The 16324-nt window shown below is 33.7% G+C and overlaps 1 protein-coding gene across 1 annotated transcript; it reads left to right on the top strand.

Annotated features, from left to right (window-relative positions):
* The first annotated feature begins 14335 nt into the window (after positions 1-14335).
* LOC145630556 (uncharacterized) lies at positions 14336-16194 on the top strand. The gene is made up of 3 exons (XM_081682799.1): positions 14336-15220; positions 15468-15614; positions 15805-16194. Exons 1-3 carry the CDS (start codon positions 14381-14383, stop codon positions 16105-16107), a joined length of 1290 nt encoding a protein of 429 aa, XP_081538925.1. The 5' UTR covers positions 14336-14380; the 3' UTR covers positions 16108-16194.
* The last annotated feature ends 130 nt before the right edge of the window (positions 16195-16324 follow it).

Raw genomic sequence — 16324 nt, 5'->3', positions numbered from 1 at the left:
ATTTTCATATCAAAGACATTGGAACACTTGCCCTTTTGTACACTTTTATTTATTTTTGCTTGCTTATTTTTGCTATTTATTTTGATCTTTTGAAATCACTCAAGATTTTTAGAATTGCATAAGTTACACACCATCCCATCCCAAGGTTAGGTAGATGTAGGTTGAAAAAATGAAGGGTCTATCGTTAGACGAGGCTCAAAGTGATTTATGAAGAAAGGATTGCATATTCGAAAGGTAAAAGGAGATATGATGTGGCTACAAGGGTTGCCTTAAATCATTGGTATACCTTGTGTTTAATTCAACATTTTTTTTTTAATGCAATATAATGAAATGATCATAGGTAAGGAAATAAATGCTCATTTTATTAAAAAGGGAAAAGAAAAGAAAAACTACAAAAATAATCTAAAGGAAAAGAAAAGGTGCCTGTGCTAGACTTATTGGGGAAAGGAAAAAATGAAAAAGAAATAGAAAAAGAGGTCATGAAATCTTGTCATTGAAGCTCGCCTCTTGTCTTGTGTTGTTTGCTTCGACATCATCCAGTCTTCTCGCTAGCTAGAGGCGATGGGATCTTATTTGCCTCTATGAGATCTTGAATGAGGTTTTGAAACCTGTAGCATTCATCAGTAGTATGACCGCGCCCTCGATGGTACTTGCAATAGGAATTTGGATTCCATCTTGAAGATCGATTTTCTGGTGTTGGATCCTCGGTAGGGCCAATAGGTTTGATTAATCCTCGATCATAGAGACGATCGAAAGCAGCATCGTAGGTCATTCCAATGGGTGTGAACTCTCGTCTGGGTTTCCTTTTAGATCCTTGATTATCTATGGCTAAGACACCATTATGGTCAAAGGTACTAACATTATTACTAGAGTGGGCGTTTTCTGAAGAAGAAGGATTGTCGTTCTTCTTTCCTTTCCAGCCACCGTGGTTACTATTGTTAGTAGCTTTTTGCTTTGCGAGGTCGTCTTTGATTTCAATTCCGATGTCATAAACGGCCTTGAAAGTATTCAAGTTGTGTTGATATTTTAAGTGCTTTGAATACTTTTCTTGGAGATTCTTGATAAACATCCTCATAGACTCCTTTTCGGTGGGGACCTCAATCATCTTGGCGGAAGTTTCCCTCCATTTATTAAAGAAAGAAGTAAAGCCTTCATTCTCTTTTTGTCTTAGCATCTCAAGTTGTCTATGGTCGGTTTCAACTTGGATATTGCACTTGTACCTATCAACAAAAGCGTTTACTATCGATTCCCAGGTAGAGGTTTTCTCCTTGTCAAGGGAGAAGAACCATTGTTGGCAAACGGTTTCAAGAGATGGTGGGAACAGAGAGGCGAAAACCTTCTTATCGATACCCTTAATGCTCATTATAGTTTCAAAAGCTCTTAGATGGAAGTAAGGGTTATCTGTTGCCTTGAATTTAGGGATGTCAGTGGCGTTGAACTTATGCGGAAGAAGTTCCTTGTCCAGCGAGACCCCTTGCGAACTCATGCCCTGAAATTTATAGTCACTAGATAGCTTGCTTAGACTCTCTTGCATGAGATCCATCTGTTGTTGCTTCACGGGATCATCGACCTTAAGTGCGAGAAGTTTCAGTGTCTCAGTCACAGTAGCCAATTGGTTCTTAAGATCATTGACTTCTTCTTGAGTTGCCATTATCTTCTTAGCCTTCCTCTTTTGACGAATCGGTTTATCAAAAAGCGAGACTTGAATAAAGAGGTTGTCCTTGATTAATCGCCCTTCTCTCCTCGACCAAGTACTGTGGAAAAGGAAATTGGGGATATTTATTGATAATTATTTGACTCAAACTCTATTCAACATGCAATGGATGGAGGAAGTGAAGAAAGATGGAAGAATGTGAAGAAGATTTAGGTGGAGGGATATGAAGAATTAGGAATAGAATGTACTCCCCCAACTCAAATGATGGAAAGACCGACTCATGCATGAACCTAAGACATGGCCATGGTGATGTACTCAACGTGTGTGCTAAGACTAGTGAGTGTAGGTGATATGTTAAGACTCGTGTCGTGACCATGTGGCTAGACTATGTGACTTAGACTCGATTAATGACTCGACAAGGTGTTATTGACAGCGAAAATTAACCGAATTAAACAGAGGACTGATTAATTAGACCCTAGGTGACGACTCGACAAATAATCCGAACTGTCGGCCAAGCGACAGGACTGACGTCACAATGTGGTGGTTGGCGCCATACAATTTAGCTATCGTCTGGCGCTACACACCATAGTGTGGCGCTACAGCTCAGACTTTGGCGCCAATAGTAGAGCTTCGGTCTGGGACTGTTTTCGGTATTATTAGTCAACTGGGGTATGCCTAAAGTCGTACTAGGTCAATTCCGATTAAAAAAATTAGACTTTATTGACTCAAATTAATTAATTAATTAATTAATTAATTAGGCAAAGTTCTTTAAGTCATTAATTTATTTAATCTCAACACAAGTCAACAAACGGTTAAGAGAAACATAGAATATATATGCACAACAAATAATGCACAATTAGTCAAGTAGGCACAATATGATGCAATGCGTTCGCAACCTAACCATGACTCTAGTTCTCTAAAGTTCGGGATATGGTTTAGTCAATAGAGGGTCCATGGTTAATTGTCCGGATGCACCGCGCGGAAGCCTAACCGTGAAGGGTTGGCGCGAGTGGATGGGACACCGCGAGTTTTAGAAAAAACTCGCTTCCATGGTTTGGTGAATTCAACATCTCGGATGTACCCTTTGTTGCACGGAGCGTTCAATCGGGTAGATGGAGCATGAATTCCCAGAGGGTTATGTCCATATGTAGAACACATATGGGTTTCAGAAAAGTGAGAAAAAATTCAATCAGGAAGTAGGATCGAGCAAACAATACGAAAAACCGGTCGAAATTAGAACGCATATTTCTGGCTCGGTATTAGGGGAAATTGGCGCCAGCAAACAGAGACTGGCGCCAACTTTTAACTGTAGCGCCTGGCGCCAATACTGGCGTCTGGCGCTACGGATAAAAGTGTGGCGCCAAGCTCTGGCCTCTGACGCTACTTCCCACATGCCTCAGCAGCTTTCTGTGCTCAATAAAATCTTCCAGTTTCGCGTGGTGTTATTTCAGCCCTAGTTGTGAAAGACATTCCTCAAATTTCCTACGTGTAAAATCCTATATTTTTGACTCATTATGGATGGTCTTTCCAATGAGAACCTTTTTATGCATATGACAATAATGTTAATCAAAATTACGCACATGAAATACTTAGAACTTTTCGAGTCTCATCCACTCATTCTAAATCATTGCCGAAACAAATTCAGGAATTAAAATAGAAATCCTCTCCAGTGGAGTCGCCAAAAAACTGTAGGGAATAATTTCAAGACTTTAAAATCCCACTAGCTCGAACCCCACTGTGATCATACACTAAAGTACGGTGGCGTCCAAAAGGGAAGAAGATAGAGCAAAAGAGTCGCCAACAAGTTTTTAAGGAACTTGTAAACCATTCACGAGGTGAAGGTTACACCCCTTAACGATCCAAGAGATCGTCAACTCCATAAGGTCATGAACCAAATAAGGATTCGGGGATGAAGGTACAAATCCAACCTAAAAGAGATTGAACCTGCCATAATAATAGGCCCCTACTTTATTCTGATCGTATTCATGTGCGCTTTCTGATTAACATGCAATCAATAGGATTAACCCTAAACCTGTTTAATCTATGTTGGTTGAATTTAATGCACAAATAAATCTATTATTGGTGATCACTTGAATTATAATCAAATTAACCCTAACAAGATTATTAATTATCTTATTAAGCATGATTACAAGTACAAATTCCCTTTAAACATGCAATAAAAGGTGTGATCAAGCAATAAAGAATAAATAACATCAAGCAACATAATAATAATAAATATGAATAATAATTAATATCATAATCATAGCAATCATAATTAATAATAATCATAATTATCATAATTATAACAATATTCATGTTAAAGCATAATAAAAGTAAGATCCTAGGCATGATACTAACAAGATTAATAACAAACCCTAGCATGTCACTAAGCAATAAAAATCAAATCTTTTGCCCTAACATGATACTAACATGAATAAATATTAGGAAGAGAATAAAAGGCATCATAGCAATCATATTTAATATTAAAAATACCCTAGACATGATACTAGGAATCATAATAACAATCTAAACATGATTTCTACATCATAATATCAATTAAAACCATTAAAGCACTTACTTTGATGCCTCGTACCTCTTTCTAATAAAAAAATACACACGTCAGTAACTTCAAGGAAAATAATAATCAAAGCAATTAAATTAAATAATTAAAAGAGAGATTTGGGACCAAACCCTCAGAAATTAAACCTTTCACGTCTAGGACGAAGGCAACTTCGAATATGGCTAGGTGTTTCTAGATCTTGTGAATGCGGAATTTTGTATTTAAAAAGTAAGAAAGAAAGAATGCTAAAGAATTAATGTTTGTTGATGAAAGCTCGTGAATGAAAGACGATGAATGATGATTGTAGATGAATGAAAACGGAGTTTTTGATACGATATTTATAGAGAAAATCAGCCAAAAAAGATAATTTAACAAAACAGAGTCTGACGCACGCAAAACAAGGTTGGCGCCAACCCTGGCTAGCTGGCGCCAGGCACCAATGGCTAGCGCCTGGCGCCAAGCCTGGTTCCAGGCGCCAAGGCCTGGGGTTGGACGCCAAACTGGATTTCAACGCGTTTTCGAAAATCCGATAGATTTACCGTACTGGAAGATAAAATAATATAATTTCTTCGAAAATGCTATTTGATTTTGATTAAAACTCTGAAAAGTCAACAAAGTCAACTTATCAATGCTAATTGAATTAGAAATGAAAAGAACCTTCTAGAAGAATCTAGAAGACTAAAACCATTCCTAATTGCATTAGGAATGATAAATCATATTAGGCCCTCCCCTAGATCATTGGGCCGTACATAAAGCTCAAACCGGGCCCAGTTTAGTAAATTGGCCATAACTTCCTCGATTTTTATCGGAATTGGGCTTATAATATATCGTTGGAAAGGTCTTTTCAAAACCCATCCAACTACAATACTATTGGACCCACATTATGGACCAACCAAACTGGATTGGCTGTTTTCTTAAAATAGGTTTTCAAAAACAGAGAGAAGAGAAAAGAAATTAAAACTTTCCGCAACACTAGACTTTCCACACTTTCGCTTCATTCGATTATGATTCGACGTGAAAGGTACTCATCACTGGGTTTGGTTTTGGGGAGACACAAATGGGTGTCTACACTACCATTGCTATCTAAATGAAATTTAAAATCCATCAATACGCACACTTCTACGCCTTTTCCTTAGCACGTGATATAAATTGGAATTTAAATGAGATGAAAAGCAATCTCATTTTTTTTCTTCTCCTTCCATGGTTACGACCCTGTTCTCAATTCTGTTTTTCATCTATTTCTTGCAAAAGATGGCTTGGAAACCTCAGTGCCCGAATATATGTTGATTTATTTTTTCTTCTCATTTCAATCTCATTTTTTTCTTCTCCTTCCATGGTTACGACCCTGTTCTCAATTCTGTTTTTCATCTATTTCTTGCAAAAGATGGCTTGGAAACCTCAGTGCCCGAATATATGTTGATTTATTTTTTCTGTTATCATGCCAGTCCCTGAGATTTTTGATCTTGTGATGGTAGCTGAACTTAAGACTAATTGGTAACTAGCTTTTGATATACCCAAGGCTGTAACCTGCTCATTTGGAAACTTATTTGCTTATCATTATGAGCTCCTAAATGAGAAAAACATGGCTGAGCTGGGCCACAGCTGAACACAATTTGGTTTAGGGAATTTGGTACACCAACATGATAATGATTTATGAGACGCTTGAGCAGGTGCTGGTTTAGGGGTTGAAAAAATCTATGAATGTGCATAATGACAGAAAGTTCCAGTTTAAAGGTTGTGATTTGATGGTTTAGGATATATTACTTTCAACTTCACAGTGATATGTTGAGGTTGTATGTCAAACATGGTCTTTGAGCAAGCTTTTGTTCTGAAGTTCAGTTGATTCAGCTATTTATAAAAGACTTGCTGTAAGCCAATAGGGTTTCCCTTTTTTAATTGAAGGTGTCTTTTGGCTTTAATTAAAAACTGCCCGATATTTGTTCAATCTTCTGGTAAGAAAAAACTTTAGAACTTAATGGACCTGCTCTAGAATTGCAATATAAGTTTATAAGAAGTATCCTTCCTACGGATTCTACCTGTTTTTGAAACTTTGTTTACTTGAAAAATATATGAGGCAAACTTTAGATTCTATTCAACCATCCAAAAACATTGGGTTAAAGCATTTTTTCTTCAATATATATTGTTCCTAAGTCTGATATTTATGCTTGGCTCCCCTACAAAATTTCATGGATCTTCCAGTATCTGCAAGTGGACTGTGATTCTGAATTCTGTCTTTTAAGCTTTTTATGTATTCAGGACTCCTATCATTGGACCCTGTCAACTCTGTAGCTGAGGAAACTATATGGTTTTCTGACACCAGTTCTATTGGTGACTCATAGTGTATTTATTATACCTTTTTTTTCCAGGTAAGATATATTTGTTTTAAGATATCAAAATCACTGGATTTAGAAATTTTCTTAATGGTAATTTCCAGAGTTGGAGCCTTTGTCAGCTTAATACTAGATATGGCTTTTAAAATTTGTGTATCTTTTTTCCTTCTTAAATACTTTCCCTTTCCTCATATGTTCCCAGCCTCTGAAATCTGTAACTCTTTATTCATTTTATTCATATATTTATACAAAGTACTTCTTATTTTTGCAAGGTTCATCAATCTAAGTGAATGAAGTTGATAATACAATTCCTTCAAAAAAAAAAAGTTGATAATACAATTATTTTTATTGGTGTTGCTAGATACGCCTTGGTTCCTCTGCATGGACTAATAAAGGTATGCTTTATGTTATTGTTATGCAAATTTTTGTGGTTCATATTAATTGTATTCTTGATTGACAACATGGTACATAGATTGTATTAATCATGATTGTAATTCTTTTCCAGTAGGGTCACTTTTGGTTTCTATTATGTGAATTGGATCATGATTCTATTATGCGCGCGATAGTCCAGCGTGATTAACTGGGTTTGTAATAAGATCAAAATGTCTGGGTTTGTATCAATGCTATGAATTCTTCTCCAGTAGGGTTGGTATCAATGCTATCAATGCTACTGGGTTTGTAATAATAACTGGGTTTGTAATAGTGCTCAATTAGATAACTTAGTCAAGTTAAATTTCAATTTATAATGTCTTGAAAATATTATTTAAAAAACTGGGTTGTTAAGTGTGATTAAGTTTATTGAGAATTGGGTATTCTCGTGTATCTTACCACATCGAATGTAGGGAGAGGTGGTTTCAGTGGGGTGGTGCATGCAATTTGCAAAGTGGTGAAGAAAATATTTTTTCAAAGATTTGTTTGGATTCTTAAAAGACTTTGTATATGTTTAAGCAATTTGTCTGTGAATGTGACTTTGTTATTAAATATGAAAGGTTCTCACTGTCAGTTAGATTTCTTTATTTGATAGGAAGTAATAAGTTAAATTTGGTAATACAAAATGGATGAAAGGTTCACTTGCTTATTCTTTGTAAACGTCCTCAGGCAAAAGCTATGCATGATGCTTGCTGCTCTTACTGCAACCTATGCCAATTGTTTAATGTCGTTATAAGTAGTTTATAGCATGATTGCAGACCAATTTAGTCGTTATAAGTAGTTTATAGCATGATTGCAGACCAAATTTGAGTAGTTTTTGAATTGTAGCATTTATTACTTACTCCGTATTATTTGACTGGAATGAGTGATCATGTTTTAGTATTGCTGGAATGAGGTTGGTCATTAGTTCTTAATTTTACCTAAAAGAGTATTCAACTTTGATAGGATTAATTGAGAGTAGTTATTTGTTCTATAAAAAAATAAAATAAAAATGAGAGTAGTTAACTTGCTGATGAATTTCATTGATGATCCTGCAATGTTTCAGGTTGGAGTTTTTATAGGAAAATATGTTGATATGATAAAGTATCTACAGTTGAATTCAGGGGCCAGGATTCAAATCACAAGATATGCAGAAGCTGATCCACGATCTGCAACTAGGTAATGTCTTATTGCCTAAAAAGTTTTTCTAAAAAGTTTTGATTATTTGGGGGGCTACACGCTTGACATTGCATCATAATATGGTAATGTCTCTAGATTTCTACATAACGTTGTGCGTCTGTAAATGATTCTAGTGCCACAAACTTTATTCAATTTCAGTCCTACACTCCAGCAATTTTTCATTGTTAAATTTAACACTGAAACTTTCAGCATGTTGTAGTGTTTTTTTTAATTTTTGTTGTTGATCTTTTGTTTGGTTTTCTACATATAACAGCGGAAGCAAAGAGAATTAAGAATTGGTGAGGTCGTGTTTTTGCACTACAAGAAGCTCTTGATAAGCTGCTAGAGCTCTGGTTGAAACAACCATCCAAGGATGGAAAATGCGATACCTAACTTTTAACATGTAGGATTGTGCTTTAGTTTCTCTCTTCCTTGACTCAGAGACAAACCTATCTTCTGATTTTTCTTTCAAAGAAAAGTAACATCCAATTTCAGCAGAATGATCTCAAAGCAGGGGCTAAGAAAGAGCATGCTAATTGCTAATGGCCTGTATAGATAATCAACACCGATGTCTTGGATTTTTTCATATAGATAAACTAGGTAACACAACTAAATAGAGGGACACTATGCTATCGAATATATAGTGCTTGTATTTTCAAGGTTAACTTGTCATTGTAATATAGTGCTATACTACTTCCCGAATATGTATTTCTACTATCTGATTATTCCTACTTTATTAAGAAATAAATACAATCATTTCCATTTACGTACCCTCATGACATTACATATTTTTTTTTTTTAAATGAAATCATGACAAATTACTTTACACATGACAATTCAAAGAATACATACACTTGCTAAAAAGTATTTCTCTTAAACTCATTATAAGAATAATAAATATTCAAATCAATAATTATGATAAAAATTCACACTATGAACTATACGATAAAAATTCACACGCTGCACATGGGGATTATAACAGTAACAATCGGGCGACTAGGTCTTATTAATAAGAGAAGCTGACATGAACCTTATTAGAAACAATTAGCTTATTAGAAACAATTAGCTTATATTCACACACTCAAATTCCATGCATCTATTAGCTTGTAATCCATAAAGTGAAACAGAATTTTTGGTAATAATTTTTCCTTTCCCATAATACCCATCACAATTTTTATTTCCTTATAAAATTTAAAAAACTATACAATATAGTTCAATAATTATCTATTACGATTAAGCAAGTCTTCGTTTAAGAAAATCAAACGATTAAAATATATGATAATACAACCAAAGCAAAGGAATGCAGAAATAAAGTAGATCATGTAGGGGATGAGGAAGAGGGATTTAATATGGTGACCATGCGAATGTAAAGATGATAAAGAAAGATCAAAGATAGAAGTAAAAAAGGAGACCATTATAGAATAAAATATATTTTTGATGCCGTAACCAAAAAATTAAATATTAAGAAGAGATTCTCAACTACACATAACTACATAAGACAAATTAGAGGAAGGATAGAAAAAAGTAATGACAGAGTGAGGGAGAGAGCAAGTAGGATAAGCTAAATTTTAAGACCATAATTGGAGAGTGAAAGGGAGAGAAAAATAAGGAGGAACGATGGTGTAGATGGGAGACCGAAAGGAGTGGAGGGTGATAGAGAAATTGTATCACTAACACGTGTTAAGAAGAAAGAAACAAAGAGTATTAGAAAAGATTAATTTAACATGATGAAGAAATAGAGAAAAGTGGAAGATTATAAAAATTCGCAAAATCATAAAAGGTTGAGTGATAGAAACCATAAAAGAGAAAGGAAAATAGAGGTAGTAGGGGAAGCAAGTGGTAAGGGCAAGCTAAAATTAACACTTGCACATATGAAGGCTGATTTTTTTACTTTTGCCTTCCCCAAATACTGTTCTCATACGTCAAAAATCAAAAAAATTAAGAAATGGGAGGAAAAAGTACGTAAAGCAACAAAAGATAATATAGGAAATGTTAGTACATAGATCACACTATAAGTTCATAAAACAGAATAAAGTACATGCACGTGGGTGGGGGGAAATATTTAGAGAAAATATGAAAAATCTTAGGTAGTTATGTGTATGAAGGCAAAAAAAGAAAAAGGGAAGCTAATTTGGTATTTTTATAGTGACCAAATGGAAAATAAATGAGAATATCAATGTAGGGCGCCTAAAAAGAAATATGAGAACTGTTTTTGGGGACGGAGGGATTATCATCCATTGTTAGATGAGTATCTCGAGGGAGTAGTTTCTAGGAATGGCAATGGTGAAGGGACAAAAGAAGAGGTATGGAGGGACATAGAGAAAGGGGTATAGGGAGGTTGCGTAAATTTTTTTCCTTGGAATATTGGCTTATGATCTTATTTGACTTTAGATGAGGAGTGAAATTAATTATAATTTTAAAATCAAAAGATTTGATTCTTATTGCTTTGCTCGTATTGTGTCGTTATTCTAATTTCCTCGTATCATGGTGCAATTTTTATTTCTTTGCAATTACTGGCACTCCTACAGATTGTTGGGAGCCATTAGTCAAAGAAGAGTGCAAGAGTCATCAATGGGCAATGGCACAACCGCACAACGCGGTATAGGTGGTTTGACATAAGTACTTAATTGTGTTACATTATTCACCAGATTTTTCAAACCTTTAGTGTAATATTAGGCAAAAAAGAGTGCAAAACACATGGCTTATAAGTGCTGTAATACAGAAGTTCATAGGTGAACTTTTAATCAAGCAGACAGATTATTAATCATTCAGATTGGATCATCAGATCACATGTTCTAAGCAAGGAGTTGTCACATGGTTTTGAGATGGTATAGGATTTGCTCCATACAACAAGTTTTTTTATTTTTTTTATTTTTTTTGAAACCTGCTCCATACAACAAGTTCATAATATGAAGATAATGCCTTTTGGAAAACCTATGTATAGCAGCATCGTATTCATATATACTTTTGTTATATAATATTCCTATATGCTGCCTGTTTGGAATATGCAGAAACAAAGGTATGTTAGTTAATGATGTAATATATCCTGTTAATTTAAGTAGAACAGTATCCAAGACTAGGGGTGTAAGATTCTCGCTATTGTATTATTTTGGTTGGCTTAAACAACTACTTCCTCTGTTCTTTTTTACTTGACCTGTTTTTTTTATCACGCTTGCCAAACTTTAGCGATCAATAACTTTATTTCTCCATAAGTAAAAATTATAAAAGTTGTATATTATGATAGTACTTACAGAGACGAATTCAAAAAGATCTCACATGAATATATTTTTCCTTACATATCATTCATAAAAGACGGTCAAAGGGGGGTGATGTATAGTGTAAAAGTCAAAGCGGGTCAAGTAAAAAATAACGGAGGAAGTAAGTTTTTGTGTGGAGTTGGATGTGCACTATTAATATTTGTATTGAACTTAGTATCTTTTATGTATAAAAACTCTATGCTATATGATGAAAACGATTATCAATTATTTTGTACAATAATGCTTTAAAATGGTTATATTTGTTTCTAGATAAGCAACTGCACCAATATAATGCCAAATTAGATATAAGCAATGAATTTAAAAAGTATATAAAATACGATAGGATTCATTAAATTAGCAAGAAAACTGAATAATACAATTACATTATGGTTAATAAATTAACTCTTATTGCTTAGCAGATTATAAATAACATAGCAATTATCTCCATCTACAATTAAAAAATGTTCATTGTACACAATTTGACAATGCAACAGCTCCATTAACCCTAGCCAAGACCAATAATTGAGATAAAACAACAATTCAAAAGTGATTGGATAATTGGATTTGTGCTATTACACACATATCTTAACTTCAATATGTTCATCCTTAGTTGATTGACCAATGCCATTTATAATTCTACAATGACTGAAAGCACCTTTATGATAATAGTGAAATGAGACTAGAGTCCATAACATTTATTGTACATTTAAAACAAAAAATCAGTACTCTTAAATCATACATTTGGTTTATATTTGATTTGAATTCGTAAAATAAATTAGAATTTCTTCATGCTCATTTTCCCATCTTACCTCTCTTCTGAAGATCTTACGTCAATACATTATTTAGCATCAATTATTTACAAAATTAAATGTACTGCAATCTTACAAATTGATGCAGCAAAAGCAGTTTCCTCTTAATCACATCTAATTACGCAAATAATTATGGTAAACATGTACACGCCGGACTATCGCGCGCAACGCGCGCGAGAGGACGACTAGTATGTAAAAAGCATTATGACCCCAATTTGAGGACATAATTGACAAAAAAATAATCGAATATGCCTTGTTTTACATGTTTCATGCAAATTGAGGTATTTCAAGTAGGAAAACCGTGCCATTTACGCTAACTTTTTTTGTTAATCTATACTTCTATACTAAAGTAATCACCAGAGGGACACTTGACATAATTTTGTTAAAATATTTTCCCTCCAAAATGCTCCTTTTTAAAAAAAAAAATTAAAAAAATTAAAATTCTTTTAATAAATACTTTTAAAGGGTAGACATTAATAAATTCAATTTTTTTTTTTAAAAAAAAGTGTTACAAAAGACATTTAATTTTAATTAACTCTATTTCAATCAACTATTATTATTAAAAAATCATACTTTGTAAAACCGTGCATTCCACGGGGCCAAAAACTAGTTTTGACATAAAATTAGACCCAATGAGTCAAATGCTTCCCAAAACCCCTAATGGCCATGTGTTTGGCACGAAAATCCAAATATTTAAAATATTCCTTATGTTTATTGATTTTTTTTTACGACAGGTGGTAAAAAAAACATTTTTTTTTTGTGGTAAAATAAAAATTGGGTTTTTTTAACCTATGCCCCTAAGGTAGTCGAGTTTCTAGGGTGTACCCATGTTTTTTTAAATTTTTAATTTGTGCCTCTCAACTCACTACCATTAATGAATGTTACCCTTGTTAGGACTTCCACGTCACCTAAAGTTAACTATGAATTTAATAAAAAGATGATAAAACGTAAGGAAATGATACGAGAAAGAAATCGTTACAACGGAAATCAATTTTTTGATTGTAAAAGTAAAAAAAAAAAAATTCAAAAAAAAAAATACTCCGAAATTAAACTGAACTCATGGGAAGTAGTATAATTTTTGTTTTTTTGTTTTGATAGACAAGTTAAGTTCCGAAACCACCCTGTCAAAAAAAAAAAAAGTTCCGAAACCACAAACCTCATCTTCTTGTTCCCCCCTCTGCGAAGAATTCTCTTTCAGCCGATGATTTATTCTCAGGTGAGCGTTGTTATTTACAATTGCAATTTCTATTTCAATTTTTTATTTTTATTTTAAAAGAAAAAAAAGTTAGGGTTTTTATTTTTATTTTTAGTTTTTCTTTCAATTTTTTGTCAAAGCTTTAATTTTTTTTTTTTATGATTATTTTACAATCGGATTTTCAGATCTATTGTTATCCGAAATTTTTATTTTAAAATCTCATGTAGTTTTACCGGATTAATCGATACTGTATAATTTTTTCCAGAATTTGTTTTTATGATTTTGATTTTCTTATCAAAGTTTTGATTTTGCTTATTTAAGTTTTGATTTTTTTGAAGAAAACTTTGCACAAGGAAAGAAAAGATGATAGTGCGTCAAAAAAAAAATGATAGTGCCTAAATTTCAAATGTTTTATGAATTCAATTAAACTGTAATTTCTAAACCCAATTTAAGTGATTTCACCAAACAAATCACCTAATACTCAATAAGGTTATTCAGTCGATGACTTTGGGTTAATCATTCAGTATTATAAGTATTATAGGGGTCCTTTTACAACTGTATTTTATTTATGTTTTTGTTTAAGGATTTAATATTGATGTTTTGGTTTTAGAATATGAAGGTGGATATCACCTTCCTTGTAGCTACTGTTGCTGCACTCTATGGAATATGGAGGAGTTATCGTGCTACCAATCGAATACACTCTTGCAAGATAATTTATTTTGTTATATTCTATGAGACCTGGCCTCCATAATTTTAAGTCATATAAACATACAAGTTTTATTTTCAGTTATTTCCATGATAATCAGGTAAATGTATTGGTAATTCTAATTGAGATGCTACGTGTGTACGCCCAATGTAGGTTGTTATTGATGTTGATAATTCCAAGGTCGACAATCTGAATGTGAATGTCAAAGATGGTCTTAGTGAGCTTCCTGATGGGGTTTTGTTAGATATTCTCTCATATTTGTCGCAGCGTGATGTTGCAAGAATGGCTGTGCTATCAAAAAGATGGAGAAACTTGTGCTTGACCATTCCATCCCTTGACTTGGATTGGTTTGTGTTGTCTGGTAATCCAAATTCATACAGGGTTCATAGCATTCATTGTGAACAACTTTCTTATAAGCAGGCATATGTGAAAAGTGTGGATCAGGTGCTGCAGAACTACAAGGGTCAGAATATCTTATCTTTTACTGTTACGTGTTGTCTTGATAAAAGTTATACCGATGATGTTGATCGCTGGATCAATTTTGCTGCTACGAATACGGGTCTACACAGCCTCACCCTGCACTTTATATGTATGGATAGGTGGAGAGGTTATTTCCAATCCCATTGTAAAGGGTTGCATCTTATCAACGGTTCCTTTCTTTCCCAATTTTCTTATTTACGAGATCTGCGTTTAGATTCCTGCATCCTGAAGCTTGAGAATGATTTTATTGTACCAAGAAACTTAACTACACTTCATCTAACTAACATTACTCTAGAGGGGATGGGCATTCTGGACATCTTATCTAGCTGTTCAACTGTTGAATGTTTACGGTTGAGAAGGTGTAATCTTCCCGATAAGTTGGAGATCGGCAATAATTTCCCCCGCTTGCGCTCCCTCTTAATTGGAGAATGTCCAAATTTGCAAGAATTTGAACTTAGTGCCAAGAATTTGAAGAAATTAGAGATTTATAATGACAATCCTTTGAAGTGCACTTATAAAAATGTATCAAATTTGGAAAGTGTGTATATGTGCCTGGGATCCGGTGGAGAAGAAGTTATGTTAAAAAGTCTTGCAGCTGAAACCAAAATTAAATATCTGATTCTCCGAGGAAAGAATCCTCTGGTGCGTCGTGGAATTTATGAATATATGCTTGTGTTGGCTAACATATACTGATGTACTCCTTCTGTTCCTATTTGTTTGCCCCATTGCTAATATTTGAGTCAAACTTTGATAACTTTGACTATTATTTCCCGTTAATCTATAAGAGATTATATGGTTAAGTGGATCTTGTTGGATTCATCTCGTTGTATATTTTATTAATATCTAGTTTTTATAATTGTCTGATTTCCTAGAATTTCTTCTTTTTCAGGTAAATAAATTACCGTTTAGTGCACACAAAACATTTCACTCAGTTTTGAAACTATTCATCTACTGTGCGGATGATGATGACAGTGTAGTGCCGGCTCTCCCGTGCCTTCTTAAATCCTTTCCGCTTTTGGAAAAGCTTGAGATGAGGGTAAATATGGCAAATCCCTTTACATTACATTTATTTAAATTTATGATTTTATAAAATTGATTGACAAATTTAGTTTTGAACTATTCATGTGGTGTAATTTTGACTGTAATCTTTTTGTTATATTTTGACATTTAGATTTTATTTAATTTTTTTTTTTATTATTATTTTTTTTTATTTTATTTTTTTCTAGTTTCCAACTTGTCCTGGCCGTCAGAGCTCTGAACTTCCGATTCCATATGTCCACAAGAATCTGAAGGAGATTAAGCTGACTAATTTCCATACAAAGTGGATACCAGTTGCTATCTACTTGTTGCAAAGTGTTTTCATGTTGGATTGTATGGTGATTACCAAAACTTCAAAAGGATATATTAGTGCAGAACCTTGGAATTGGAGTTTCGTTGAGAAAGAGTTCAATCCTAGAGAACGTATAATTATTTTAAATTCGTTGATAGGAAAGGCATCATCAACTAGTGCCAGAGTTACCCTTGAATAATCTTATTCCTGGTAAAGTGAGAGTTACCTTTAAATAATCTTATTCTTGGTTATAAATTAATTTTATGCTCTTTAATCAGACTTTTTGCCCTTGCAGCTTTAATATGATTTGATAGGTGAATCGATTTTTGTTTCTTATTCTTGGTTATAAATTAATTTTATGCTCTTTAATCAGACTTTTTGCCCTTGCAGCTTTAATATGATTTGATAGGTGAATC

Source organism: Chenopodium album, chromosome 5 (assembly GCF_948465745.1).
Source record: "Chenopodium album chromosome 5, dcCheAlbu1.1, whole genome shotgun sequence".
Classification (NCBI taxonomy): domain Eukaryota; kingdom Viridiplantae; phylum Streptophyta; class Magnoliopsida; order Caryophyllales; family Amaranthaceae; genus Chenopodium; species Chenopodium album.
This window is presented reverse-complemented; position numbering and strand designations above follow the sequence as displayed.

Excerpts from the sequence above, each read along its gene's own strand:
- LOC145630556 (XM_081682799.1), top strand. The coding sequence starts at position 14,381 with ATGGCTGTGCTATCAAAAAGATGGAGAAACTTGTGCTTGACCATTCCA. Across the intron at positions 15,221-15,467 it reads TCCGAGGAAAGAATCCTCTG|GTAAATAAATTACCGTTTAG; the intron begins GTGCGTCGTGGA and ends CTTCTTTTTCAG. Across the intron at positions 15,615-15,804 it reads TGGAAAAGCTTGAGATGAGG|TTTCCAACTTGTCCTGGCCG; the intron begins GTAAATATGGCA and ends ATTTTTTTCTAG.